We start from the raw sequence: 27,988 nt of genomic DNA, 5'->3' as shown, positions 1-27,988 counted from the left end.
CACAATTGGAATCTCTCTGCGCAGCCTCACAAGAAGTCACACACCTGCCACATTTAAAAGGTAAGAAATTCCGCTTCTTATCAAGTCCTTTGTGTCTGTCGGCGGTCGTCCGGAAATCCTGTTAAAAGTACGACTCGAAGTGGAGATTGCGGCCGAAATCATGAAGAGATGCATAAGAGGTGTGGATCTGCGAATTGGTTATCTGTTCGGAATGGGGCGCACATGATACCTATGATGGGTCGAGCAGGGGAATACGACAATATCATCGACGGAAAAAATCATAGGCCGACGGAGGACAGCTCGCGGACACACGGCGGCTTGAATCACTGCTCAATATCCGCTGGTGATCTATTTGACACCGAGTTACGTTCAAAATAGACCATTGAACTGACATCCGAGCCTCATAGAAAGAGCAGCCCAGCATGGCCACTCCCGCAGCCCCAGCTCCCGCTCTCAGCAGCGTCAACATCTCTAAGCGCAGAAAGTTCGTCGCCGACGGAGTCTTCTACGCCGAGCTCAACGAGTTCTTCCAGCGCGAGCTTGCCGAGGAAGGTTACTCCGGCGTCGAGGTCCGAGTTACTCCCACCGTCACCGACATCATCATCCGTGCAACCCACACTCAGGAGGTTCTCGGTGAGCAGGGTCGCCGTATCCGCGAGGTATGTATCTGTAAAGTCAAACGATGCACGCACCTGTATTGACGCGATGTCACAGCTCACCAGCCTGATCACCCACCGTTTCCGCTTTCCCCCGGACTCTGTCTCCCTCTACGCTGCTAAGGTCCAGTCTCGTGGTCTCTCCGCTGTCGCTCAGTGTGAATCCCTTCGTTACAAGCTCCTGAACGGTCTTGCTGTTCGACGTGCCTGCTATGGTGTCCTCCGGTACGATGTTAGTGTGCTCGACTGAAATGGGATCACGCTGATTTAGACCCACAGATTCATCATGGAGTCTGGCGCCAAAGGCTGCGAAGTTGTCGTCTCCGGCAAGCTTCGTGCTGCGCGCGCCAAGAGCATGAAGTTCACCGACGGTTTCATGATCCACTCTGGTCAGCCCGCAAACGACTTCATTGACCACGCTACTCGCCACGTCTTGCTGCGACAAGGTGTTCTCGGTATCAAGGTCAAGATCATGCGCGCATCATCCTCGCCCAACGACCCGTCAGGCGAGAAGGCCGGTGGCAAGGGTCTTCCCGACTCTGTTACCATCATTGAGCCTAAGGAGGAGCAACCGATTCTGGCTCCTAGCTCCCAGGACTACGGTGCTAAGGCTGCCCAAGCTCAGGCGTTTGCGCAACAGCAACAGGCACAGGAGGAAGGCGCTCCAGCTGAGCAGGCGCCGGCTGGTGAGGAATACTAGATGCCTGCCTTTGTGTTGTTCTGCGGGTCATGGTCATGGCAATAAGGAGTTGGGCATAAGGAGTAATGATGTTCCTTTTTTTCTACCATTTTCCTCATCCAGGAAGCATGAATAAATCATACGAATGTGATGAAATTGCCAAAGCGTCATGATTCATCTGAAGTCCGCGTATTTTGGTTCAGGGGTGTATTGAAAGTGTTGCTTCCGGTGTAGTCACCAGCTTCGCACACATGGGCGGTCGGGCTATGAAAGTCGCGTCTCCGCGTCCGCCACTTTGATTGTACAAATTCATGGCAGGTCCACGCGACATCGCTTGATAAACAACAAACTTATACGCGCAACATTGACTTTATTCCCTACCGTCGCGACCATTCGTGTACATATTCGTGTGCAAATTGACACACGATATTCCTTCACCAAAGGGTTTCGCACGAATTACGGCGACATTTCGGAGGGCTCTGCCTGCTATAACATTCCACAAGCACAATATGCTTAGCAGTAGTTTCGCATTGCAACGACCGATCACAATGGCCATGGATAATCAGTGCAGCGCGACGGAGTCTTCAGGCCGCCGTGTCCTTGGCGATATGTCACCCAACGTCCGAAAAGTCGCGTCTACGGGCATTTTCAGCACAAATTCTGATAATAAGCCTATGGCGAGTAGTCCTCTGAAGCGGAGTTTCACAGCATCCATGGAAGGCACATCAGGCTTCAAGTACATCAAGAGGCGGAAGGGATCCATGGAGAACCATGTGGAGCGATCGAGAGAACGATCGAGCTGTGGCTCAAAGCCGGTACACGAGATGTTTCCTCCACCCCAAGTGAGTAGTGGCTCGATCAGCACTCGAAGTCACCGACACAGCACGCTGATTGCGTTTCCTCTAGGAGTTGGCTACGATCCAGATGTCACCCACAGAGGTCAACACACCTAGCTGCACAGAGGACGAAACGAACGAGCTAGAGGCCAAACGCCACCCTCCACCCCTGCAGTCTTTCTCGTCACTCATAAATTTCGATGGTCCATCATCACAGGGAACGATATCGTCAGAACAAGACGTGCCTTACTCGTTATTCTCAAGTCCATCGATGGCAGAAGTACTCAGACTACGCCTACAAGTTGCGATGTATAAGATTCGCACGAATCAGGTTGACATTCCCTTCGATGAACTTTGTGTAGAAGAAGACACAGAGGGCTCACGAGGGATGACGCGAAGTTTAACGCCCGAGTGGGAAGAGAGTGTGGAGGGCATGGTTGCGCGACGGAAACAGGAAGCGCAAAAGCTGTCTTTACTGGCGGATCCCCAAACTTCGATCCCAAAACTCACACCAGCACCTTTGCTGTTGCCCACAGTATTCAGCAGCCGCATGGTGTACGTCGACAAAAGTCTGCCGTCACTCTCCCTATCACACCACAGCTCCTCCGACCAGGCCGCTGGCGCGCCAGACACTTCGTGTATAAGTTCGGTCAATTAATAATGGACGAGACATAGTTTTGATATACATAGCAGACACAGAATTCCCAGTGCGTTCGGCCTTGTTAGCCTCGCGTCAGGTTGCAAGATGTTCATGTTTGAGCATCGATATATATGTACCTAGGCATGTTTCGACGTCAGAATTATGTCCCGCGAAGTCCACATGCGACAAAGCGCCACAGTCCGACTGTCACGTGCCGTCGCGGTCTGACGGAATCGTGGAATGCTCCAGATTCTGTTTTAGGGCAAAGCTCATGTGCCTTCATGACCACTCCAGGGATCTCTTCAAAACTTCTGCTGATCACCACCATCATCATCACCACTCCCTGGAAACCGTCTGTACCATTAGTGTCTTTGCTTTCATCTCCTTTGTTGTAACAACATCACAGCACGATGGTCAAATTCTTCAGTTGCGACTATTCATACGATTACGGCTTCAGCGCTGTCTCCTTAGCTTACTTCCTACGATATCCCAATCCATACAGCCGACATGTAGTATCTACGGATACCATCAGTCGATCATATGACCCCGAGACACAGCGCTTGACTACAGTCAGGCTACATGTGAAGCGTAGCCGAATTCCACCGGCAGTCCTCAAGTTCCTTCCCAGTGGTTCCGCGAACGAGGATGGCAGCACAAACAGCTTCATTCTCGAGACGAGTGTCATCGATGTGAAGCAGGGGTGGTTAGAGACGGAAAGTAAGAATCTTGACTGGAACAACATTCTTTCTGTCATCGAACGCCACTCCTATCGCCGACCGATGGACTTTAACTCATCTGCGCCACACGAGTCTCGCACTGACGTCTCTGTCAGCGTCACCTTGAAGAGCAGGATCGGCGAACAAATTCGGAAACAACGACAAAGATGGGGTCAACAATCGACAGCTGCAGCGCTAAATGATGAAGATGGGCCAGTGAAGCAAAGCTGGCTGGGTAGCTGGACATCGGGTGCGGTGCGCTTGGCAATTGAGAATATCGGTCTCCAGAGAACTGAGAAGAGCCAGCCAAAAGCTCAGAAGGGCATGTCGGTCGTTCTGGCGCGACTGCGCAGCGGCGGTTGGCAAGCTGCTCTTGAAGGCATGCAAGCAGACCGTGAGCTGGCCTGATACATCAACGTTGCGCCGATTCGAAGAGGCGCCAAGACTTGCGACATTACACGACATGAACCGAGGAAATTAAGCATCGGCGATATCTCACCACGGCCATACGCATAGCGAACGTTTTCTTATTAAGATTCTGTGAAAAAAGTTCATACAAAGCATGCGACATATCTAAGTAAAAAGGTGCGAAATATGATGGACAAGGCCCGAAAGAAAAGATAGGCACGGCAACTTGCACGCTCTGGCTAGTTAGAGCTACGCTGCTTTTGCGCGACCATGCCTTTTAGGATGTCCGCTTCAGCCCTTGCTCGCGCAAGCTCCAGACGGAGTTCGTCGCGCTCCTTGGTCACCGCCAGCAAAGCGTCTTCGACAGTGGAAAGCTTGTCGAGCTTACGTTGTCGATATCGTCGTGCGGCCTCCGTGTTGCGCTGTCGTTTGTCCACTCGACCGCCCTCGACACGGTGACTGCCAGAGTGAGAATGGGAATCATCCGAGGCCGGCGAGACGGTCTCGAGCGGCCCACTTGCTGGGCCAGCAAGCGATGTTCTAGAAGAGGGCCTGGAGCCACGGCTGAAATCTGCGCCCAGCGTGTTTGGAGTGGACGATGTCTGAGTGGGGTGTGCCGTTTCAAGGCAAAAGTTTGTTGGCATAGAGTCCGTCAAGGAACTCCCCAAGAAGTCAAGCGATGCCGTTTGCATTCCCAACAGCCTGGACATATGCTCCGAAGGCTGGTTAGACCAGCCTGCAGAGCATGCATCCAGGCCATCATCTAGCATGGCTTGGAATTGAGCATCGGTCCCCTCGGGGCCTCCGAATCTTTGTTCTTGTGTTGTAGGCAAATCGAACTGATTCGTCGTGGCGTAGCGCGCGGCGAACATCGATTGGTCGGCGATGGTGGTAGAGTTATGCGAAAAGTCAAGAGTCCAGTCGATATTGTCGAGGTCAGAGTTGTTCATGCACAATGGTTCAGCAGACGGATGATGTCCGTAAACACATTGGCTCCCGTTTGAGTCGTTGGACTCGGAAGGCGTCGGCACACATAACAGCAACCATGGAGCAAGAGAAGAGTTGTCGGCAGCCTCAGACACGGTTGAGGTTGACGGTGGGTAGACAAGGTGGGCGAGCGATTGACGCTTCGCTCGCAGTTGCGATGTTCGGTGATTGGGTTGGTAAGACAAATTGGAGCTGTAGGAAAAGCTTGAGTTATATATCCCAAATGCAACACTGTTTACACATGCTTAATCTGGTTTGAATCCTGGGCTTGATCTTGTTCGGATGTGCTTGATCTCGTTCGGGTGGTGGGCTCGTCAGGGCTGATCGCACCAATGCTGCGGCAGCGCCAGCGGATAGAGAGGGATCGGCGGAGTGGGCACTGCCCCGTCATCCCCAATGCGGTACGTGAGTCGAAATGAGTCATTTAAAGTTTTTTTACACACAGCCCTGAAGCGCGTGGTTGAAAGCAAGGGTTGCCCTCACAGTAAAATGCCATTTTGCAACTTCTACGCCCTGTGATTACCTGGCTATTGATCCTTCCGCCAAGAATTCTCTCGTCAGGAGCATACGTAACTGGCAATCATAGTTTTATCTAGATCCACTTTGCGGTATGGCTTGAGTCCATATTGAGCAAGTTATCGTGTGCTCAGCCATCGACGACCCTAGGTACCTGGGCACACAGTATCTGTGTGCCGCGGGTGTCGCACGTGTTGCGGCCCTTAATGTCATTACCGGCTGCCGGGCGTCAGGGCCTCGACCGCGGACATAGCCCTCCGAACTCTTCGCAATGTAGCAAGGTGCAGCGCATTCGGCAGATTTTCGGAGCTTCGCTCCCAGTAGTTCATGATACGGCTGGTGACACTATTGAGAACCAAACTGTACGGTGCTGTATGTATCTACGAGTTTCACAATGCTCATGATGTTTGGTCTGGCATGCTCAAGCATCAAAAATATTGCGCACAGCTAGCTTGCTTCTCATGTCTGTCTTCCTGCCCGACAAAATCTACCTTAATCGATGGATGGGCATGATTTCACTAGCCCAACAAAGGAACCCATGCCGCACCTGCAGACTGTAGTTAGACGTCACCAGTGCCGCTTGACTCGCGATCATAAAATCCAGCGTCACGACCGGCATTCAAAACAAGGGCCGGTGTGCAACTTCGCTCGAAATCGATATTTCTTAGCACACGATAACTTGCGACTTACTCAATTTTGTCTCTGGTCATACGTCAAGTGGACCAAGCTGAAAGCTAAGTATGATTATCAGGATACCGCTGACGAGAAAACCCTTTCGCCAAGGATCAATGTTAATCAAAAATGGCGTATCAAAGGTGCGGAGGTCGGAACTAACTTCGGACGACGGGCCTTATTTCAATCAAGCGCTGTCACGGTGTCTGCGGCTGTGTAGATGCCCGGAGTCGCGGTGACGTCCGCGTCTTGGCCATTCATTCTTGTTCAGTATGCCTAGGCATGCATGCAATGGCACAATGGCTTTCACGTGGCTTTTTACCACACGGCGGTATAACATTTCAACCAGACCATCGGTATCGGGAGATCTGGTTCGAGGGGGAGGCCGCGTCACTGAGCGGATCCCTCGAGTCATCGGAAATTCTTCCACGATCGTGTCTCGGGTTTTGAGGCCGTCCTATGTTTTGACCACATCACGTGTGTACACAGCAGGCGGAGTATCTTGAAGGATTCCCTTCCTCTTTCTGAATCACATAGATCTACGTCAGAGCTTAAGAGAATCGTAGCTTTTGCGCGATTTGATGCAAACATAATACATACTACGTAAGGGTGATGCGTCATCGTACAAAATGCAACAGTATCATCAGACGAGAAGACATTCGTAATGCCCAGACTGTCGGCGTAAGCACGACGAGAATCTTGTGATCCGCAATAAGCGCCCTATCCCAAGTAATCAAATGGCCCACTAGCCACGGAAACACGAAACTCCTGTGCTTGCCGCATGTCATGATCGGGCTGACAGATCGATGATCAACCTCGCGACGGTGAAAAATTTATCAATAAACATCAAACGCATCAAACGACTTTCTTTGAGTAACGAAAAGTGCGATCAGCCACACCTCACGTACGAGCCTTAGGCTGTGAGAGTGTGTTAAGTCGGTCGCGACTGATCGTGTTCGGCTTGCTGCCACTGCTTTTACTGACGTTGGCTTGCGACTTCGCAGTGCTGTTCAAAGTGCTCTTCGATGTTGAGGTCAACGCCTTCTTCTTTGCCGCTTCAGCAGCAGGTGTGCCCTTCTTTGGTTTCACTCCCAATGTAGGACGGCGGGCTGTTGGCAGGGGCTTCTTCGCAGAAGCGGTGTTTGTTGATGTTGGCTGAGCACGCGCGGGAGACGGTGTAGGCGCGCTCGGCTTCATGCGCTTCGAAGGACGGTCCTCCTCGGTAGCACTGTCGCTTCGGCTCGCGGCCAGATTGTTCTCCTTGTCAGACGTGTTGTTCACGTCGTCGCTAGCTGCTGTCCCAGCTGGGAAATTGCTCTCAAAGTCGAGTTTGCGTTTCTTGCTGCCAGTCAAAGGTGGTGCGGGAAGACTGATGACCAACGGCATGCTGGAAGAGACGTGTCGAATGGTCGCAGCCCTTTGAGGACTGGCAGACGCTTGCCGCGATGGACCAAAAATGATAGCGTCGCCCGCCTGGAAAGTGAAGTCCCGTGGAGTCGCTGTCTGACGACGCTTCTGTGGCGATGGGCTCAAGCTAAGTGCAAGATCCGGGTATGGCATCTCTGGTCGACTAGGTGACGCCGGTGCATTGGAGATACGCGATGTAGATGGCGATGGAGCTGCATTCATCTCAGGCTCGGGCGTTTTGCTTGCATCCTTTTCGCGAGCCTTAGTCGACGATGTGAAGTCTACACGCTTTTGAGTCGCCAACGGTGTCGAAACAGTCCGTGACTTTGCTGAAGCAGACTTGCTTGCATTAAATCGTGGCGGAGTGGCGAGATGGGTACCCGCTGCGACCTTCGACGGATCGTCTGAGTAGAGACGTTGCGGGGAACGTAATATGGATTTTACGGGCGATTTGCGAAGGAGCTGCAGCCTGTCCATGAGATTGGCTCCATTGATAGTGTCGGCGGTCTTCGCAGTGGCGCTTTCGACGCTGTCGAGGGGCACATGCTTCGAGGGCGAGCGCAAAAGTAGTGGTACAGTGGAAGGATTCGACAAGCTCTCGTTTTCAATTGTCGCTGACGTCTTGACAAATGGTGCCTTGATAGCCGATTTGGAAAACAAAGATGCTGGGTTGTCCTCCGGAGCGCGAGCAGCGACCGGGCCAAAGATTGAGCCTGTTAAGGCTCTTGTAGGTGACTGAGACAGGAAGGGCTGCGCGGATGTCCGGGTGATGTCGTTCCTTTCCGCAGGCTTAATGCTTTTATCACCGAAGCCAAATTTGGTTGGCGATCGAGAAAACAAAGTGCTCGTCATACGCGAAGGACTACCGAAAACGACCTCTGACTTCCCGATTACTGGTGGCTTGGCCGGCGATCGGGCAAGGAGTGGAGCAGTTGCCTTGCTATCGACGGGATCCGCTGCTGGTGGTCTGCTCATGTGTGATTTGATCGGAGTCAGTCCGGGAAGTCTACTCTTTTGAGCACCAATGGCGTGCGCTCCCGTCGAGGCGAGGCGAGAAGTAGATGATGGCGGGAGCAATCTGTTCTGGCGAGCGCTTGCAGGAATTCTCCGCGGCGTGGAGTATATTGGCCCGGCGCGATCGCTGTCAGACTTTTTGTTCGACGATGCGTCATCCGTGGCTGTCACCTTCACCCGCTTGGCCGATGATGAGAACTCAGGCGTTGTCCTCTTGAAACCGCTGACACCTGAGGTCGGCACATGGGTGCTGATAGCGGATGTCGCCGGCTGTAACAGGACGCCCACGCTTGGGAGAGTAGGGTATTGCACAGGGCTGTCGAGCTCTGCGCGAGACTGCTTCCGCTTGAGCTCTTTCACAGCAGTTGAAGGATATGTGGTCTGCATGGACGAGATATGCTTATTGCGATTAGGGTCTGCACGAAAGGCCGATGCATGGCCAGCGATTGAATCCATCTTCTCAAAAGCCTGCGTGTGCGCTTGCCCAAATCGACCAGACAAGCTTCGAGGAACAGCCATTTTCCGTATTGACCCGTCGCTCAAATGCTTCATGTCCCCATTTGCAATCATTTGTTCTCGAACTCGTGCAGCTTCTTCGCGCTTCTCGTGCAACAGACTCTTCGCCAGCGGACTCAGCTCGAGCGAATTCGCGCGACGGAAGGAGAAGGGGTGGCAAGAGAGATTCGTGTTAGACTTGCTATCTTTTGGGCGTGTAGGTGTTTCCTGCAGTGCGAAGAGACCCTGACTCTGTCGAGGCGGCTCTGTCTGTGGCACCATGTTTGAGAAGCCGAGATGTCGGGCCTCATCGCGCGGCTTCGCTGTGGATTGATAGTGGCGTTGAGGATGCATTTCGGCATCGCTCGGTTTAATAGGCGTTTGCTTTACTGGTGTGACTGCACGTACATTGAAATCTGCCAAGGGCGACGTCGAGACGGGAAATGAGCCAGGCATTGCGATGTCCTCTTCATCCTCGGCGAGCGTGGTGAGTTTGGTCGGTGTTTGCTCCGTCAGTCGTGAGATAACATGATCAGAAGAAATATCTCTCGTCGGCGTTGTGCCATTCCTCTCACGAATGCGCGCAGAGCTGCGACGCACCATCTTGGCCGTGGTCAAAGATAGATCAAGAGTGACGTCCGACAGGTAAACAGAGATGCTGGTTCAAAACCGTCGGGAGACCGGTCGAAGTACCAAGTGACAACCGCAATGGAATATGCACAAGGCGGGATATGCACGATGCACGATGCGGAATAAGGAAATGTGGTGGTGAGACGGGCGCGTCAATTTTCGAGATCATGACGTTGGGCGGACGGAGCGGAGCATTCCATTATCTGTTGCACAGAAAAACAAACAAGTAAACAGCCTTGAATATCGGCGCTGTTGTCGAGGCTACCCAGTCTTCCGTATACATCCGGGGAGGGCTGTGATTTTAATCTGTACGGAGCGCGGCACGCGGGGCACAAGTAAACAGTCAAATTTCTCCGAAATCTGCCCATTTCACGGTATAGCTACTTTGAACATTAATAATACAGTATTTCCCTTACTTGAATAGATATAATTGAAGCTGTTGATTAGCTATGCGATCTCTGTAGATATAGACTTTATAGTACAGCCTGTTCGTGATTTGTCTGTTTCTTTCGTCAAGACTCTTTAAGTGAGTAGGAGGAGACTCGTAGGTACAGCAGCAAATAGAAAGGGACTTTTCGGCAATCTAATTAGAAACGATGTTGTTCAGCCTTACCTAAGTTGCTGGGTAAGCGGGTGTATGGCATCTAAGTGAAATCAGCGGAGATCGCCATCTGGTGATTTATTACAATGACCCATTTGGTTTGACCGAAGTCTGTCATTGCACCGTATTAAACGTACCAGAACTCCGTGCACGGGCGACATCCTGTTCAGCGAACATCAAGGTTGGATGTATACTCCAATCTTTTCGATATGCTCGTGCCATCACAACGACATTACCTATCGATGAAGCACGATTGCAACACACCACCTTGAATTCTAAATCTCCCGGTGTGGAATCATTTCCAATTTGGAGTGTGCGTTAACGAGATTTCGCATCATGTTGTACAGTTGTAGAAGCCCAGTACCAACGATGAACGTTCAAAGATTCTCCTGCTTTTGGCATACATATAATATACATTACAATGTTCGCGATGTTGTGTTGGTATTACATGTCAAAGATCCTACCGCCGCATCTGCAGCTACCCTGCCTGCTCTGTGCTCGCCGTGGAGCTAAACATCTCCTCCTCGACTCATCAGTCAAGTTTTCTTAGGCGATCCGAATTGCGATACATAGCCCACGAGCTTTCCCAATAGCGATCCTGGCGCCCCCGCTCTCATGAATGGCTGTAGCTGGCGTCCGTTGTCCAACAGGCTACCGCCGTGCAAATCTAGCTTGATCCTGCCCACGCCCTCCACAGTGACAAAGACCATCTGGTCTCTCATGAAGCAGCGTTTTGTGTTCCGAACAAAACCCGAGGCTACTCCCCTCAGAGATCTATAAAGTGAAGACGCCTCACCCGCGGGTGGTCGCCACGTGTCTTGGTTGAACTCGTTGGACTGCTCCAGTGGAATGCTCCGGTAGGAAAACTTCTGTCCTGGCACGGCCGGAGAAATCGTGACGTTCTCTAAAGACGTTTCGAGGACGTCTGGCTTCAGAAATGGCAATCGTCGTTTGATCGTGAATTCAAACAATAAAGGCGATTGCCCATTGGCAGCAGTCGCGGCCTGCTTGACAATTGACGCTCTTTTGACAAGATTCGATGGAGCCAGAACGAAAACTGTTCCGATCATCACAACGCAGAAGGCTTCAAACATCAGCGCGGCTCGCATCAGGTAGCTGAGTTTCGCTTCGCCTTCTTTTTCTTTCAGGACCATACTAGTCCACAATGAAATACCCAAAATAAATGAGCCACCAATCGAGTAAGCGAACAGGTAAAAGGCGCCGTGGTTTCCAGACCTGTACAAAACGACTCGTTCGCCCCCCTTCAAATCCCTGGTGACGCGCGAAAGCGCCTCTAAATCAGACCGACCAGCGGGTGTTGCGCCTGCGTGCTTTGCGAGCGTCGGTTTTGGAGGCAATGCAGATCTGAGTGGCGCTGGAGGAGGCGGTTTGGATCCCGAGCGTTGCTCAGCGAGTCTCGCAACAGAGGCAAAAGCTCGAGACTTCCATGTTGTAATGTTGTGCGTCCGCCGGCATGGTGTCAATGCCAGAATGTACTCTGGTCGCTTCCAAATCTTCGCAAACCTTGAGAGAAATGACCCGTTCAAAGCCATGACCTATGACTGCTTGACTCACGATTGAGCTACAACCAGATGATCGCAATGATTGCCAGCTATAACTTTTGTTGACATAGGGCTGGTAATGCTCGTAGGATCAATCTTCAGTACTACCTCAAATTGCAGGCGCGCAGCCTACATACCTAGGTAGTATCGGTCTCATTGCGGTCAGTTTCGGAGGTCTGGCTTGGCGAACCAGCGGAGGAAGCCCAACGGCGCCTGCAGGGCCAAGCGCGTTCTGACGGCTTCCCAACGGTTGTTTCTACGTTCCTGGGCTTTCGCGATAATCCGTTCTTGTTGGACGACATCTCGTGTTGGATATTACTCTGTATTCTGCAAGCATTGTCGCTCAATATTTCCTTGCTGTTTTCAAAAACACATAACATAGTTCGAAATGGCGAGTGCTGCAAGCACAGTGCGGCTTACTGCCCGTATCGCTGGACGACATGCCTCCAAGATTACGTCACGGAGAGGTGAGAGCAATGAACAGTGCAACCAATGGCAATATCTGATCGCAGACCTTCGTGATAGGCTTCAATACGACATCATATCGGGGTGCTGCTCAGAATTACACCATGCCAGCATTGTCTCCAACGATGACCGAAGGCAACATCGCTAGCTGGCGCGTCAAAGAGGGTGACACTTTCTCAGCTGGTGATGTGCTGCTGGAGATCGAGACGGACAAAGCAACTATGGATGTCGAGGCACAGGACGATGGCATGGTCATGAAGATCATATCGGGAGACGGCGCAAAAGGAATCAGTGTTGGAACCCGCATAGCTGTGATGGCCGAGCCGGGCGACGACTTGAGCAACTTGGAGATCCCAGCAGAGGAGAACAAGGCAAGCTCGAGACCATTGGATGCGAGCGAATCAGCCCCCAAAAAACCCACGGTCGAGTCATCGGGAAGTCCAGGAAGCAAGAATAGCGACGCAGCGGCACAAGCGAAGGCCGACTCTCCACAGAACAAGGGCACGTCAGCAGAGAAGCCAGAGACGCCACGCCTCCAGCATCAATTATCAGCTGCAGTTGAGGCCATTCTGCATCAGAACGGACTTTCCGCTTCGGACGCAAGCAACATCACTGGAACTGGACCCAAAGGCCGCATTCTGAAGGGCGATGTTCTCGCTCACCTCGGAAAGATTAATAAGGAGACCCCCGCGAAGCTGCAGGCGCACGTTTCCAAACTCGCACATCTTGACCTTTCAAATATACAACTGAATAAGTCGCCCGCGCGGGCACCAAAGGTCGAAGCTGGGAAGGTGAAATCTCAACCGGCCGAGCCAGTGCAGCCCGTCGACGTCGAAGTTGCTATTCCAATTAGTCTGTCAGCCGTCATTGCCACACAAAAACGTGTCAATGACACTCTCGGAATATTCCTCCCATTGTCAACATTCATTGCTCGTGCAACAGAACTCGCAAATGAAGGACTGCCCGTCAACAAATCCGCAAAACCCACCTCCGATGACCTTTTCAACGCTGTTCTCGGACTGGACAAAATCTCAACCTACACCCGTGGCCACTTTTACCCTCATGTCGCAGGGATCTCATTGCCTGCTAGCGTAGGGAGGCGGAAACAATCACAAAAGCCTGACATCATCGATCTATTAACATCGAAAAAGGCCAACTCGAGGCCCAAATCTGTCGCACAGGCACCTCTTGGAGTCTCACCAAGCGCGAACCTGTTTTCAGTGGTTGCTGCGAACGGCGAGGAAAAGCGGGCAGAGGAGTTCCTGGCACGGATAAAGCTTGTCCTTGAAAAGGAGCCTGGCCGCTTGGTTCTGTAAACACAGCGCATTGGTCTCTCACATTGTGGGGCGCATGTTCATGTTCGGATTTTGTGATAATTTGTATTGGAAGTTTCGCCAACCAAAGGAATGGCATTTAGCAAGAGCCCTGATTGAAAGGACGTTTCATGGCGCAAAGGGAGACTCCAAGTTAGTCAAAACATACAGCTTCTGTTGCACGACATAAATTACATTACGCTGATAGTCTATCTGTAGAATGTTTCGAAGGAGCTGTGGCCGACTCTGTCAAGTATACAGCAAAGTGGACTTCCGCACCTTGCCATCTACTTGTAGCGCAATTGACCTCGTGGTCCGCGAGGTGGCAAGCTTTGGTAGAAACTCACCCCAGTATTGAGCGCAGTTCAGGGATGAGCTTTGCTCTTGCAGAGTTTCACTCGATGTAGATCGCAGTGAGCGTCGCATCGGGTCGGGACGGATGTGCGATGCTACATGGAATTCTACGGCTAACTCATGAACCGCACAGAGGACAAGCTGTGATTGACGTTTAGCGTTTGTGGCGCCTGCTGGACCGCTAGACCATGTGGATACGAAGCTTGATGTTGTTGCACCACTGTTGCTTCCGTCATTCTTCGAATCATGTGGCGCCCACTGGTGGATTTGATGCTTGGATCGACGCATTGCTGGCCTGGCTGTTTCGGTTCGATGATCGGCCCGCATAGAGCAAGGCCAATATTTTGTGGTCGCGACCGCTGAGTTGAACGCCCGATTTGAGCTGAGTGTCAGCCGTACATGTTGCATCATGCAGGTCAAAAGTTGTGAACAATGATCCCTCATTAATGAAAGGTTTCACTTTGCAAGATCCTCATAGACAGAGTCATCAGGTCCCATGCCTTTCCACAATCCTGGCGCACTGCATAGATCGAGCGATGACTGAGGGACGACCATGTTTTCCAGCTCGTCACTCCTGGTGATGAGCTGCATCAAGAGGCCTGCTTCAGTGTGCCATGAGACGTGGCAGTGGAATGCCCATGCGCCAGGGTTGTCTGCCACGAGACGCAGGAGTATCCATCCGTAAGCCTCTACCGCAGCAGTGTCCCGACGAAGTGGGTTCGTGAGATCGAGGCTGTCGTAGAGCGGTTTGAGGTTTCCTAATGTGAAGCCAGCGTTGACGGAAGTCATCGGCGGCGCGCCGTGGCCTTGCGCGAGGATAAAGTATTTGTAGCCGTGGAGATGAAGCGGATGTTCGCCATCATCAAAATTATCAATGAAGAAGTCGATGGTTTGAACGCCACTCGATTGTACGACAAGCTCTTTGGATGGATCAAAGGCTGCAGAGTTGATCGAGACTTGCTCAGGATGTAATGCGGCTTTGAAGGACACATTTCCTACCTTAAGACCATCGATAGTGCGGAAAAGTGATGGTGAGCTAACATCGGGCTTATAGGTACTGCTGTTGAAAAAGCCACGACTGAGGCGGTAAGCTCCTATCTCAAAGTTGGACCGAAGATAGTAAAAGGCATCAGGATTTGATGGTGGCGATTCGGCTTTCACAGGTCTGAGCTCAGTGACGTTCATATCTCGACATTCCAAGGCTAGCTGCTCGGTCCAGTCGACGGAGGTCGGAGATTGTCCTGTGGATTTGTCGTCGTAATGGACCGTTGCAAGCACATCAGCGCCAACAGTTTTTGGCGCATCAGTAAAGCACTTGGTGATCATGCGAGCGCGCAACCAAAATGGTCCTCCTTGCGGAACAGTGGCATTGACTATGACACTGTATCGCTGTGATGGATTAATGTCGATGCGATGGTATGAAATCGGTTGAACATCGGTACCATCAACCTCGGTCACGGCCAACTCGTGCTCATCCACCTGGACCTGAAACTCCGCGAATGCTCCAACGTTGATCAATCGGAGCCGGTGATTTTGGTCGCGAGCAAGGTCGACCTGAGGGAGTCCAACGTTCGCAGTGGTATTATCGCACCTGCGAGCCGGAAAGTCATCGCAATTTCGAATAGTTCTCCCGTTGATGAGACCACTGATTGGCACAGGTTCCGCATTTTCCTCGTCAGGTTTCAAGTACTGCCATAGCAAAGACGATGATAGATCGTGGTAGTGATCTGAGATGAGTACCACCCGATCAGTGCTGTAGCGAATCTTTTGCGCCTGTCTTTCGTCTTTAGCGTGGATGATGAGGGGCCCATGAACGCCATCAGATGATTGTACGCCTTGGTGTGCATGCCACCAATAAGTTCCACTCTGTCCAGAAACGGTGAATTCGTACGTGAACGATGAACCCGCACTAATGGGACAGCCAGTGATTCCAGGAGTGCCGTCCATGTATGGTGTACCCTTCTGGTAGATTCCATGCCAATGGATACTGGTTGCATTGACTGCTTCGTTTTTGACGTGCACGACGATAGTGTCTCCCTCGTTAACCTCCACGAGAGGGCCAGGAAATTGGTTGTTGACTAACATCATAGGTCTGTAGATTCCATCTGGATTGTGAACTATATCGCGGATAATCCACGAATATTCTCGCTTCTGCGGTGCTGCGTCGTAATCCCAATTTGAGTCCAAGATATAGTCGTTGGTTTGGACGTCTTGCGAAGACTCAGCGATTCTCAGCGTGCGATTTGGTAACATGAGTGCCGCAGACACCACAGCGACCAGGAGTAGGCCAACGATTACTATCCATCGTGGAATGCGAGTGAGTCGGCCCAGGAGACTATTGCGCGCAGCGATCTCATGCTGCCTGGGCTGTGCTTCGTCGCGGTCCTCCTTCCAGCCACCTAGCAGGCCTTGCTCTTGTTCCGCCAGCGTGCTTGAGTCAAATTGCCTCTCCGGCTCTTCATCGTGGTTTCGGCGATCCATGAGTTCATTCATTGTGTGGGCAACACGCTCCAGAAGAGCCGAGCTTGCAATCTTTCCTTACGGCCAACAGCTTGTGCGATAACTCGAACAAGATCGACATGTGCGTATGCGGTTGTTCCACCTTATGACGCCACACCACGTGAATTGCTTCAAGGAACTTTGTCTCCCCCACGTTTGTAGTCTTGAGGATTATCTAGGTATGCATGGATATCTGCTACCTGCTTATGATATTTCAAGTCGCCAATTCGGTAAATGCATGCTCGCATCGTAGACATCCATCGCTAGGATAACCGATCGAGAGTGACATTTGGCTTCGGTCTGGTTGGCACAAGATGAACTTCGTGGGCCATCATCAAGCTCCACAAATCCAGGGCCATGTCCGAACCTTGGAAGGATTGCAAGGTTCCAGGTGCAGATCATGTGCAGATCCGCCAATCAAATTGCGTGTAGGCGGCACGTCGTACCCTTGTTCGCTAAATGTTATGTACTGCTGTGACCCTGCGCAAGACCGGACGCAAGCGAAGCCGATTTAGCCGTGAAGCAAGACTTCCGAAAAGCTTCTGGAAAAAGCTTACGATCGTTTCGAGATGGTTGACCGCGCCACTTGCATGGGAGCCATCCAATGGCAGGAAATGAATTCTCGTCATGTTGTCCATACCAATATGATGGTTCCTCCTAGTCTTTGTCCAGCTCGACACTGCGCGACGGAAAGTGGGTTTACCATTACTCATCCGCGTGGGAGACTCTTCAACGAGATCCATGTGTGTGCACGTGTATTGAGTCGGAAACCTTAAGAACTCATCGACCCAGCAGACAATAAATTCGGTCGCGACCTTGTCTGCTGGAGATCAGGTTGGACAAATCAGTCGCTGAAAGTCAACGAGAGCATTTGGAAAGGCCATACGACAATTCATACATCTTCAATCATGGTCGGTCGTGTTGCTACTACCGCTTTGGCACTCGCCTCGCTGGCGGCGGCTCTCCCTCAGGCTTCGGCTGCTGTCAACTCGGAATCTCCTCAGCCGAACGTCAACACCGCCACTGCCACTGCTTCAGTCTACGCTGCACAGAAGACTGCCGCGACCTACAAAGGTAGCCCAAACTACGTTGGAGGCCAGGTCTTTGACCGTTTCGTCAACATCTGGTTTGAGAACACCGACTACTCCAAGGCTGCTGCAGACCCGAACTTCCAATGGCTCGCCAGCCAGGGTATCAGCTTGACCAACTTTTATGGAGTGACCCACCCTTCGCAGCCGAACTACATCGCAGCTGTTGGTGGTGACAACTTCGGTATGGACAACGTATGTATAGACCACACGCCGATCGCTCTCTTGGTCTCATATGACTGACGACAATCACAGGATGCCTTCTCCCAAATCTCCGCAGATGTCTCGACTATCGTCGATCTCTTGGAGGACAAGAGCATCTCGTGGGCCACTTACCAGGAGGATATGCCTTACACAGGCTTCGAGGGAAACGCCTGGCGCAACCAGAAGACCCAAGCGAACGATTATGTCCGCAAGCACAATCCCCCGATCATCTACAACAAGAATACCAGCCCTCGTCGTCTTTCCTACCAGAAGAACCTCACTCAGTTCTACCAGGACCTCAACTCCCAGTCGCTGCCTCAATGGATGTTCATCACCCCGAACATGACCTCCGACGGCCACGACACTTCGGTGACCACTGCTGGACAGTGGCTCCGCGGTTTCCTCGGCCCGCTTCTCAGCAACAGCTACTTCACTAGCAACACCTTGATTCTGGTCACCTTTGACGAGAACCACAGCTACACCATCGGCAACCAGTTGTTCACCGTCTTGCTTGGCGATGTCGTGCCTGACTCGCTCGTTGGCACCACCGACAACAAGTTCTACGACCACTACTCTGAGCTCGCCACAGTCGAGGCCAACTGGAACCTCCACACTCTCGGTCGCTGGGATGTTGGTGCCAACGTTTTCGACCTGGTCGCGCAGGTCACTGGAGATGGGTACCAGGCCAACACGGCCGTCACTGGATCCTCTCCCAGCGTCTTCCTCAACTCCTCGTTTGCGGGTCCTTTCAACACCGGCTTCCAGTCTGCTGCGTACCCCATCCCCAACACCAACATTGTCTCGCCTGGCACCGGTCGCACTGTGCTCCCGAGCATTGTCAACCAGTACAGCGGCAGCCAGACCTCTAAGAACATGTACTACAAGGCCAGCGCGAGCATCCCTGATGGCCAGCATCCGCCGGCGGGATACGCCTACAACAACGTGAACAACTAGATGGGAGATTAGTCACTGCGTATTGGAATGAGCTCCCTCCAGATCTGTAAAGGTCTGGCATTGTTAGAACCAACCCAAAAAATTGCATAGTGAAACATGCCACATCTCTCTATTTCCAAAGGTAAATTAGCCTCGTGCATTTGCTGGTGACTGAAACAAACCTTGGAATGATGGTAATTTGTTGTCCTGTCGTCCTGTTAAGCGTCCAACAAAAGCCCCAACAACGCGTCCCAAATCATGACATATTCTCGAGGACATCCACTTTCACATCACACGACCCGCTTCCATCTTGACTAGTCTGCCGTAATAGCACGCTGCGGAAGAATGTCACTGCATCGGTGTCGAAGCAATGTCGCGGAGTGTGGGGTTTGATAGACGTGTGGAATGACCTGCCGGATTTGTCGCTTTGCCCCGAAGCCAAGGCAAAGGCTTCGAAAGAAGCTTGCGACAGGTCATGCACTAGACAGTTTCCGTCTGCACGAGCAGGACAAGTGACGACGATGGGAAACGCCTCTTCTATTCGTCAAGTTGTCGGGTGCGTAAGCGGAATCGTGGGGCTTATGATTGGTGGTTGATGCATCTACAGCACTGTTCTTGTTCGCCAACCCGTGGGATACACAGACCGGCGACACGGCGTGAACGTGAACGGAGAGTGCTCGCTGCTCCTCCCTGCTGGAATTCCGGGCTTCCGACCGGTGGTGGGGGCAAATTCCCTCCAATCGCTCGCTGCCCTGATACCTGCCAATTATTCTAGCGAGGATCTGGCGCGCATCTCCAAGGGCTGCTCCCCTCCACGCTCTCTCACGCTTGTCACGCTTGTCACCTTCTATGCAAATGCTTGTGCACATCCCTCATGGGTTGCAGTCCGCGAATACTCGAGTGTGCCTCTCTCCAGCCAACCAGGCGTACGTAATTCACTCCGTGGCCGGGCTTCTTGCCGCATCATCTATAGAACGCCTGTTGCCATGTCACACGCATGCTTTTTCGTCATCTCTCATTTCGAACCGCTCCACAATTATTGAACATCCTCATTCATATCCCATGGCGACGTCCCAGTCCCCTCAACACCAGCAACACGAATGTCCCGAGGACACCCATACAATGGCGGTCCCCTTTATACAGTCATTGTTTGATCGAGGACATGATTATCAGACTGTTTCTCAGATCGAACGGGGTTTGCCGCAAAGCCCAACGCGGTTGGATAAGCGTTATGACGACAAAATCGATCAATCTCAAGAATCGTGCCCCAGATCTCGGATCAATCCCAGAATCATCGCAGATGTCACTATTGGTCTCTCGGATGGCTTGACGGTCCCGTTCGCACTTACCGCGGGTCTCTCCGCTCTTGGTGATACCAACGTGGTCATCTATGGCGGCCTAGCAGAGTTGATCGCGGGCGGAATCTCCATGGGTCTCGGAGGTTATCTAGGTGCGAAGAGCGAACACGAAGCATACAATGCAGCTCTCGCGGAAACCAAGAGCATTGTAAGTGCCCGTGATGAGCAAGTCATCTCGCAGATGGTGCAGTCGACTTTCGAAAAGTATCACTTTCCACCAACCATCCTTGATTCGATGACTAGCAACCTCCTGGCTCAGCCAGAGGAGCTGGTCGAGTTCCTCATGCGATTCCACCACAACCTTGCCGACTCCGACTATACCTCATCACGAGCGTTGATCTGTGGCGCCACGATCTCCGGTGGCTATTTCGTCGGTGGTCTGATTCCTCTCCTGCCTTATTTATTCTTTGAACACATACAACAGGCTTTCATCACAAGCATCGTTGTAATGGCGCTGGCTCTTTTCATGTTCGGCTGGCTCAAGACTTCGCTAGTCGGCGAGACAAATCGTTGGATTTGCTTGAAGAATGCGATCCAGATGACCTTTCTGGGCGGGATCGCCGCCACAGCTGCCGTCGAATGTGTTAAGCTTCTTGGCGGATGAACACTTCAGCTGCAGATCGTTCATTTCATACTACTCGGTTTGCCAGTTCAGGTCGGTACTGTCTCGCCAACAGCTCTGATATCGGACACAACGGTGCCCAAGATCCAGCAATTCGTCAAGAAGAAAACCGCGCTCGCCAGCCATAATCCAGGCACGAAAGTAGAACGCCCCAGCATCTCGAGCTCATAACCCTGTTGAAGCCATAAAGCCTGGCCGAAGATCCACAAGGCCAACGCAATAAGGCCCCGACGAGAAGACTTGAGGAGGGACGACGAAGGGAGGTAGAATGGTAGAAATACCATGTACCACAAGAAGTACTGCATCGTGTTAGCGGAAGCACGTGCTCGACGAAACGTGCACGCACGAGAAAGAAATTACTCACCTGACTTGTGCACACTTTGTTGAAGGTGACAAAGGCGAATGTCTGCGCAAGCATTGCACTTGCTAGATCCTTCTTTGCGAGCAGCAAAGGTATTATGATAGTGGCCAAAAAAAGCTGCGGCACAAAGGCGATAGACTCGATGCGCAGACCGCTGGTCGCAAGAGACGAGCTTTCGGCGGAGCCGAGATGGAGGATCGTGTTGTAGATCGAGAAGTTATGTCGATGGTCGATACGAGTCAGATGATATGTGTAGCTGTGTTCAATGAATGGCGCACCATATCTGCAATCGTTAGCTCATACTTCGGATCCACCCTGTCGATTGGTAGCTTACTCGTTGTACATGACCATGTTCAATCCCATGAAAGTCACAAAACTCGAGATCGCCAAGATGATGCGATCCCGGTTGAGTGAATGCCTAACAGTCGACCAAACCGACCTTCGCGCGTCTGCGTCACCGCGCGGTCCGAGCCAGATGAACATACTCGCCGCATAAATGAACGGATAAATCTTGAAATGCACCGCAAATCCCAGCAGACATCCCGCCGCGAGCGTATATCTCGCCAAAATAGCCCACAGCAACGCAAGCACAATAACCGCCAGGAGGCCCTCCGAGCTACCCCTCGTGCTGATATTCGCAACCATGGGATTCAACAGCCAAATGCTCGCAAACTGCAGCGCTCGCGCCGGCGGCATGCCGGTCGTCCGCAAAATCCGCAGAATTAAGAATCCCGCGACGACATCGCCCACTGCGAACAGCGCTTTGCCAAACTCAAACCACCATCCGCCCCAGCTAGTCGGGAGCAGAATCCATGCCAGCAGCGGCGTATAGCGGTATGTCGCGCGGTCATAGGGCGAGCGGTCCTGCGCGACGAAACGCGCGGCGTCAGTGAAGACGAGGTAGTCGATATCTGTGTATTTCAGGGGGCTGTTGGCGTCCTGCCAGCGGCCGTAGACGAGCAGCACCAAGCGGAAGATTATCGCGGCTGGGAAGATTATGGATGAGCGCCAGAATTTGCTTGCTGGGGGCGCTTCGGGCGGAGAATTTGGCTTGGCCATTTTGGCTGCCGGTCTTCTAATGGCTTGGATGATAGATAAGCACGTTTCTGATGATGTTTTATTTTCAATGCGTTAGTCAAGGTGAGGACAACGCCGACATGTCGTGAGGTCTGTGCGCTCTTGCACCGGCAGCAGCCGATCTGACGCTTCCAATGACAACCTGGAAACCTTCAGAACGTTGCATTTGGCAGCAAACTGTTCTTATACCGCAAGGACAATTTTCGGAACAGTTACCCAGAATCCTTGACATTCGCGGAGACCCTATGTGATAGGCGTAATCATGGAGCCAATCATGACAAAAAACCAGACCGAAATGGATACGATGGCGATTGGATCAAGCTACGTGTGGAAACATTGCAGGAGATCAGGAGAGCAGATGCCGACAGATAGTCCACTTCAAACATCTAATTCGTTCATCGTGGCTCGATTCTTCAAGTATAGGACATCCAATCTGATTGCACACCATGTGATCCAAAAAGAGACTAAACTAGATACAAGAAATTCTTCCAATCGCCGTTATATGTGTAGAAGGCGTGAGCCTAAGTAGGCCGTGAGGCCAAAATGCGTCTGATCCGTAATTCCTCTTGCCGTGACGACCGGGCTAAATCAAAAGGACCATGTGTCGCTCAACGAAACTCCCAACGGACGAGCATGTCGTGACAGTCATGAAAAATCTTTTACATATCTTGTGAGTAGCACTTGCGAAACGAGAGTACCCGTGAGGAAAAATGCAACAGATGGGAATCGAGACGCGTCTCGTAAAAATCAAAAATCGCTTGCTAAAAGTGCTTCAAGAAATCGAAACAGGAAATGACAATCAAATGCAGACTGATTGTGAGATAACGACTTCCATCGTTTGAAAAAGGTGAGTAGATGACTGGCACACGTTCGACTCCCATCCCAAAAAATTGATAGTAGGTCCAGCCCATGAGTAACGTGGAATCATGAAGAGTCGTGAGTATGATGCATATGATAGACATGAAGGTCGCGGTGAGTTCCAGTCGGCCGATGATGAATGCTTGATGATGATAGTTGGAGTGAGAAGGGATCGCGAGGACCACAGCTTATACGCTGACAGTCCGGCGGCGTGGCTCGGAAGGTTTTTGTGCATGGCAAATGAGCAAGCGGAAGCTTGTGCCGTTCCTTTCGCACTCTTGCAATAGCGAACGATCGCTCCAGATGGTGTGCTGAATGGTGTTGTCGACCTGTTCATAGCACGTGGAGTACCACCAACGACCGACCTTTGCCACCATCTTGGTGATGCTCTCATCGTTGGCTCCGTTGCCGGGCACGAATTGAAGAGTTGCAGAGTCGTCCAGCAGGTCAGCAAAGCTGAATTGTAGGTCTTCGCTTTCTTCGCCAGATTTCTGATAACGGCGCAACGGCCGAATGGCGTTAGTCAAGTCGTCAGAGCTGGCGCTGCTGAGATCCTGGCTGCGAGGAATTCGGCCGACGGCAGGCACGCCAACGATGCAGCGCTGAACGTCGTCGAAACCCCGACGGCCAATCAGGCGAATGAGAACGTCGCTAAGATTCTGAAGGCATAAGTTTTGGTCACGTCGCTGGATTCTTGTCTTGAGATCGCGGACAGCCTTGCGCATATTGTTGCCCATGTTGACGAGGTCTAGATCCAATACAGCGACTTCCAAGAAACCGCCAGGTCGGAGCACGCGTTTGCATTCAGAGACGAAGAACTTGTAAGCGTCCTCTGAAGCGGAGATTGGGAATCTGAACACCACAGCGTTGAAAAAGCCTTTGGGAAATGGAATAGGCGATGCAAGGCCAGAAAAAGGAATCTGGAAGTGGTTCCGCGGCGCCTTCTGTTCGGGATCCGGCCAGCTGCTCGTGGGTGAGCTTAGACTATCTGGACAAAGATTGTAGACGGAAGCCATCTTGTAAGTCAGGGCTACATAGTAAGACCAATCGCTTCCGAGGCCGTCCACGATGAGTACTCGCGGCTCATCTGCTAGTTGCAGCTCGTGATGAGCAGGGCTAAATAGCACGCGACCGAAGGACAGCCACTTGCTTGTCATCATGGCCCCATATCGAAGCGATTTACTCTTAGCGGGATCAATAGGCGTGACCTCTGCGATATCTGCAAGCTGAGTCGTCGACGCATGGATAGGTCCTGAGACACTCGATCGCGAGCTGCGCTTGAGGACCTCAGGTAGCGACGATGCTCGAGAATGCCCAGACAACTGACTATTGCGGGAAGATGTAAGACTTGCACGTCGGATGCTTGTTGTGCTTGAGCGTCGGGGTTCGGGAACGCCAGAGGTATTGGCGCTGACACGATTTTGCGGAGGGTAGATATTAGTTCCCGCGGCGCTGTAGCCACTGATGAATGCCGAGAGCGATTCAGAGATGAGTGGAGATAATGACGGCTGAAGGAACCGTGCAATCTGATGAGGCATGCTCATGATGTTTGGGACGGAATTTGCGCTAGGAGGTAGAGGCAAGTCAATTGATGGCGGTGCACCGCTGATAGGCGGCAAATAGTACGGCGCAGAGCTGGAGTCACCGAAACCGTTGTAAGGTTGAGCTGGTCGCTCGAAGGATGATGGCATGACGGGAGTGCCACGAGGTAGGATTTCATCCATGAGGTCATTGTACTCATTCCAGATATCGTCCTGTTGCTTGGATTGCGCATGAGCGGTGATGTACCAAGATTGGCTCCCAGAGCTCGTCGAATACGACTGATCCGACCCTTTGCGAGACGGAAATGCTAAGAATTCGTTTTGTGCGTGCAGGTCGACGCTCGTGCGCCCGGTGGACAGACTAGGCGCACTGGTGAACGTGCCACTCTTGCGACTCTCGATGGTGCTCTCGGACCGCCCACTCGTGCTGGATATGGGGTGAGAGACGCCTTCCACAGGGCTCGCCATCTCGCGAATCTGATTGTAGACTGAACCTGGAGGTTTCACGCTGGGTCGAGGCTGGCTCTGAGCGAACGGACGGGAGAATGAGTTGTCTGGCAGCTTGCGATCGCGATCGCGCTTGGAAACGACCCGAGGTATCCGGCCAACTGGCGATAATCTCGGTGGTCTGGGTGAACTCTCCGGAGCTAATTGTTCCGGAGTAGCGACTAACACCCCTGACTCAGGCGTATTCATGTTGGGTCGCATGTCGGGGGTCCGGACGGCAGACGTCCTCGCGTCGCGGCTTGACGACTTCTGTACAGGTCTAGCTATTCCTGAGGTACTGGCTGCCTTGCGTGTGTGAGTTCTTGGCGCATTGATGAGGACGGCGCCTTCGGTGGGCCGCTGGAGCTGCACCCTGATCGTTGGTGTGGTTGTTGACTTGACAGATCCATCACCTGAAGCCCTGCTCTTCTCAGAAACCGGCAAATAGCTGTGACGACGCGACGGCGGGAATGCGCTGCTGATCGAAGTTCTCTCCGAGCTGGATGCTCCAGGAGACATTTCTCCCTCTCGGACCATGCGCGCAACTTCTTCCAGTCCCACAGGCTCTACAGTCTCTGGCATACCGTAGTGAGCCACGGATGTCAAAGAAATAGCCTGTTCACTAAAACTCAGGGATGCTGGAGAAGTGGTGACTTTATTCTGATCTGAGCGACGAGGCGAAGATTGAGCTCTTTGGAAGAAGGGAAATTTGCGTGATGGCCTCTTCACCGGTTCCGGAGGTCCGGAGCGTAGCCAAAGGCCTTCCTCTCCATGACTGTAATTGTTCGATGCGTCAACTAGATTGGACGTCATTGATCCGATTAAAATCTCATCGTCGTAGCTGTCGACTGAGCCTGGTTTCATAGGAACACGTCTACTGCCGACGCTGAATTCACGACCCGGCGAGGAAGCGGTGCTTGTTTGAGACAGACGATAAGCAGCTCTTCGGGTCCCTGAAGGTCGGAAAATTGATCTTGAGTCATCATCGGAAATATCGGAAGACAACCTCCTGTCCAGTGTGGGTCGTTTGCTTAGTGACGTGCTCTTCGACTTTTGCATCGCGGATGGGAGCAGCTGCGGCTTTGCATAGCTGCTGCGGGGTGATACATTCGTCGACGCTTGTTCTGATCCTGGCTCCTGCGGAGTGAGGCTGATTACCGTTGAAGCCACGGAAGGAGCGATGCCACTTCCCCTCAAGACCACTGGATTCAGGCGTTCGCGCAAAAAGTCGTCCAGGTCTGTGCTATCCTTACTACTCATGCTGATATTCCTTCGCGCTTGAGCTGTGGGCATGTTGCTGACATTGCTATCAGTACTAGGCGATCGAACTCCGATGCTGCTAAGAGAACTACTGCTTCGACCTCGGATGCCGAATCTGCCGTAACCCTCATGGCCAGTCCCAGCCGCCGGGCCCTTAACAGTTGGTCTTTTCGGCTTCTCAAGCACCTTGGCTCCTTCAGATTTAGACTTGCGCGAGAAGAATCCAAAGCGCTGAGACTTGGTTGAACTTTTGCCAATAGAGACTGCCGGCGAATCTTTGCGTTCCAGATGCAGATTGTCGTTCGAGGCGTTGTCAGACGTAGAACCACGGTTGAATGGTTTGGTCACGGACTGCGGTGACATGGCAGAATCGATGCGTGGAGAGTCATTTCGTATAGATGATTTGGACGAAAGACCGAAACGGCTTCTCAGGCTCGAAGAACCGGCCGACTCGGGAGTGTCCTGTGACGGAGTTCGTTTGTGATATCCCGTGTAAAGTTTTGGCAGATCGCTTTGCACAACCGGAGCCGGTCCGCCGATATCAAGGATGCTCGAGGTACCATCTCTACTTGGCCTCGCAGGTGCAATGGTCTTGCCTTCTGACTTTGACGAAGTATCAATGTCGAGATGAGCGAGTTCAGGCGGGTTTTGCGCGTTCCGCTTGCCCGCCGATGCTGAAGGCGGTTCTTTGACAAGTCTGTTACGAGAACTCTGTTTACGCAAACCGCCAGTCTTCGTCGGTGAAACTGTTGTCGAGACCTTGCGTGGTGCACTCTGCTTGGTGGGCGGAGACTTTGACTTTGAGGTTGAGGGTCGGACTGTCTTATTCGATGATGATGTTGAAGATTCCCGCACAGGCGCCAGGCGCAATGTCTCGTCTTTTGATGCACTTCTAGCACTCAACGAAGGTCGGCGTTTTTGCGGACTCGGCATGAAGGTATTAACAGCTGAATGGCTAGTTGCAGCAATGCTGGATGATATTGAAGAGGCCGAGCTCGGTGTGGCGACGTGACTAAAAGGCGAGTCCGTGTAACGAGTTGAAGGTGTCATGGAAGGCGCATACATCGCAAGTGGTGGTGTGGCATTGAATATGACGCCAATCGGAATTTCTTCCTCGTATGGAGAAACCGTATCACGTGTACGCCCTCCTGCGACGTGCTCGCCAAAGAAAGTCCCAAACACTACGTCTTCGTTCGATTCGGCATAAATGTCAGCATGGCCACGCAGTAAAGTTCGATCGCCATCGTTGATCGACTGGCCTGCCCTTTTCTGCGCAGCATAGTGGTCAATTGCACTGGATGGCTTTCGTCGTAGAGCGCTTGAGCGTGGGCTGTCAAACGTCGAGACGGAGGACCCCGACACCAGCGATGGAGTACGGATTGTTGGAGGCGGTGAAAGTAGACTGAGGCGTTGTGGTGCTGATGTCGAGACGGCAGTAGTAGACCTGTCGTTTGATGATCCTGCTGAGCCATACTGGGCGGATATCGGCTCTCGTGGGCTACGCGAACTCTTCGTCTGGATCTCTACAGGCAACAAGCTGCGACTCGATCGCTTCGGAAGTCGCGATACATCTTGTGCTTTGCTTTCGCTCCTATTACTGGTTCCGATGCTGCTTGGCTTTGTTGGTATTCTGCTGGTTTGCCGCGACCGGAGTGCTTCTCCGTTCAAACCATTATGATGAGGCCGAGGCTGAGTCCTGGAGGACATGGCTTCTGCCAGACGTTGGCGCAACCAGTGCGCCGGACCGTCC

The 27,988-nt window shown here is 52.3% G+C and overlaps 13 protein-coding genes across 13 annotated transcripts; 6 read left to right on the top strand and 7 right to left on the bottom strand.

Annotated features, from left to right (window-relative positions):
* The first annotated feature begins 23 nt into the window (after positions 1-23).
* On the top strand, positions 24-1,462 carry K489DRAFT_375804 (ribosomal protein S3). The gene is made up of 3 exons (XM_033603764.1): positions 24-659; positions 715-881; positions 936-1,462. Exons 1-3 carry the CDS (start codon positions 423-425, stop codon positions 1,354-1,356), a joined length of 825 nt encoding a protein of 274 aa, XP_033464712.1. The 5' UTR covers positions 24-422; the 3' UTR covers positions 1,357-1,462.
* Positions 1,463-1,691: 229 nt separating this feature from the next.
* Positions 1,692-2,909, top strand: K489DRAFT_375802 (uncharacterized protein). Its single transcript, XM_033603763.1, has 2 exons — positions 1,692-2,177; positions 2,242-2,909. The coding sequence occupies exons 1-2, from the start codon at positions 1,884-1,886 to the stop codon at positions 2,827-2,829; spliced, it is 882 nt and encodes a 293-aa protein (XP_033464711.1). The 5' UTR covers positions 1,692-1,883; the 3' UTR covers positions 2,830-2,909.
* Positions 2,910-3,221: 312 nt separating this feature from the next.
* Positions 3,222-3,935, top strand: K489DRAFT_309934 (uncharacterized protein; the record flags this gene model as incomplete). The annotated part of the gene is made up of 1 exon (XM_033600665.1): positions 3,222-3,935. The coding sequence occupies one exon, from the start codon at positions 3,222-3,224 to the stop codon at positions 3,933-3,935; it is 714 nt and encodes a 237-aa protein (XP_033464710.1).
* Positions 3,936-4,054: 119 nt separating this feature from the next.
* On the bottom strand, positions 4,055-5,008 carry K489DRAFT_23769 (uncharacterized protein). Its single transcript, XM_033599859.1, has 2 exons — positions 4,693-5,008; positions 4,055-4,632 (listed from the first exon to the last, which is right to left on the bottom strand). The coding sequence occupies exons 1-2, from the start codon at positions 4,883-4,885 to the stop codon at positions 4,175-4,177; spliced, it is 651 nt and encodes a 216-aa protein (XP_033464709.1). The 5' UTR covers positions 4,886-5,008; the 3' UTR covers positions 4,055-4,174.
* Positions 5,009-9,230: 4,222 nt separating this feature from the next.
* On the bottom strand, positions 9,231-9,629 carry K489DRAFT_298619 (uncharacterized protein; the record flags this gene model as incomplete). Its single annotated transcript, XM_033600353.1, has 1 exon — positions 9,231-9,629. A coding segment is annotated over one exon (399 nt), but the record flags the coding sequence as incomplete, so codon positions are not given.
* Positions 9,630-10,617: 988 nt separating this feature from the next.
* K489DRAFT_375800 (uncharacterized protein) lies at positions 10,618-11,929 on the bottom strand. The gene has a single exon (XM_033603762.1). It carries the CDS (start codon positions 11,808-11,810, stop codon positions 10,794-10,796), a length of 1,017 nt encoding a protein of 338 aa, XP_033464707.1. The 5' UTR covers positions 11,811-11,929; the 3' UTR covers positions 10,618-10,793.
* A 278-nt stretch (positions 11,930-12,207) lies between these two features.
* Positions 12,208-13,600, top strand: K489DRAFT_386172 (uncharacterized protein; the record flags this gene model as incomplete). The annotated part of the gene is made up of 2 exons (XM_033606200.1): positions 12,208-12,286; positions 12,345-13,600. The coding sequence occupies 2 exons, from the start codon at positions 12,208-12,210 to the stop codon at positions 13,598-13,600; spliced, it is 1,335 nt and encodes a 444-aa protein (XP_033464706.1).
* Positions 13,601-13,723: 123 nt separating this feature from the next.
* Positions 13,724-14,565, bottom strand: K489DRAFT_23666 (uncharacterized protein). Its single transcript, XM_033599850.1, has one exon. It carries the CDS (start codon positions 14,393-14,395, stop codon positions 13,847-13,849), a length of 549 nt encoding a protein of 182 aa, XP_033464705.1. The 5' UTR covers positions 14,396-14,565; the 3' UTR covers positions 13,724-13,846.
* Positions 14,408-16,204, bottom strand: K489DRAFT_309995 (multicopper oxidase; the record flags this gene model as incomplete). Its single annotated transcript, XM_033600669.1, has 1 exon — positions 14,408-16,204. The coding sequence occupies one exon, from the start codon at positions 16,202-16,204 to the stop codon at positions 14,408-14,410; it is 1,797 nt and encodes a 598-aa protein (XP_033464704.1).
* Positions 16,205-16,922: 718 nt separating this feature from the next.
* Positions 16,923-18,799, top strand: K489DRAFT_330582 (phosphoesterase-domain-containing protein). The gene is made up of 2 exons (XM_033602124.1): positions 16,923-17,733; positions 17,794-18,799. The coding sequence occupies exons 1-2, from the start codon at positions 17,359-17,361 to the stop codon at positions 18,694-18,696; spliced, it is 1,278 nt and encodes a 425-aa protein (XP_033464703.1). The 5' UTR covers positions 16,923-17,358; the 3' UTR covers positions 18,697-18,799.
* Positions 18,800-19,797: 998 nt separating this feature from the next.
* Positions 19,798-20,637, top strand: K489DRAFT_310783 (putative calcium transporter; the record flags this gene model as incomplete). The annotated part of the gene is made up of 1 exon (XM_033600729.1): positions 19,798-20,637. One exon carries the CDS (start codon positions 19,798-19,800, stop codon positions 20,635-20,637), a length of 840 nt encoding a protein of 279 aa, XP_033464702.1.
* A 47-nt stretch (positions 20,638-20,684) lies between these two features.
* Positions 20,685-22,075, bottom strand: K489DRAFT_310577 (glycosyltransferase family 50 protein; the record flags this gene model as incomplete). The annotated part of the gene is made up of 3 exons (XM_033600714.1): positions 20,685-20,954; positions 21,020-21,299; positions 21,351-22,075. The coding sequence occupies 3 exons, from the start codon at positions 22,073-22,075 to the stop codon at positions 20,685-20,687; spliced, it is 1,275 nt and encodes a 424-aa protein (XP_033464701.1).
* Positions 22,076-23,139: 1,064 nt separating this feature from the next.
* Positions 23,140-27,945, bottom strand: K489DRAFT_366788 (uncharacterized protein; the record flags this gene model as incomplete). Its single annotated transcript, XM_033602808.1, has 1 exon — positions 23,140-27,945. One exon carries the CDS (start codon positions 27,943-27,945, stop codon positions 23,140-23,142), a length of 4,806 nt encoding a protein of 1,601 aa, XP_033464700.1.
* Between the last annotated feature and the right edge of the window lie 43 nt (positions 27,946-27,988).

This window comes from Dissoconium aciculare (genome assembly GCF_010015565.1).
Source record: "Dissoconium aciculare CBS 342.82 unplaced genomic scaffold K489scaffold_1, whole genome shotgun sequence".
In the NCBI taxonomy this organism is placed as follows: domain Eukaryota; kingdom Fungi; phylum Ascomycota; class Dothideomycetes; order Mycosphaerellales; family Dissoconiaceae; genus Dissoconium; species Dissoconium aciculare.
The sequence above is the reverse complement of the archived record's forward strand: the minus strand, read 5'-3'. Positions and strand labels throughout refer to the sequence as shown.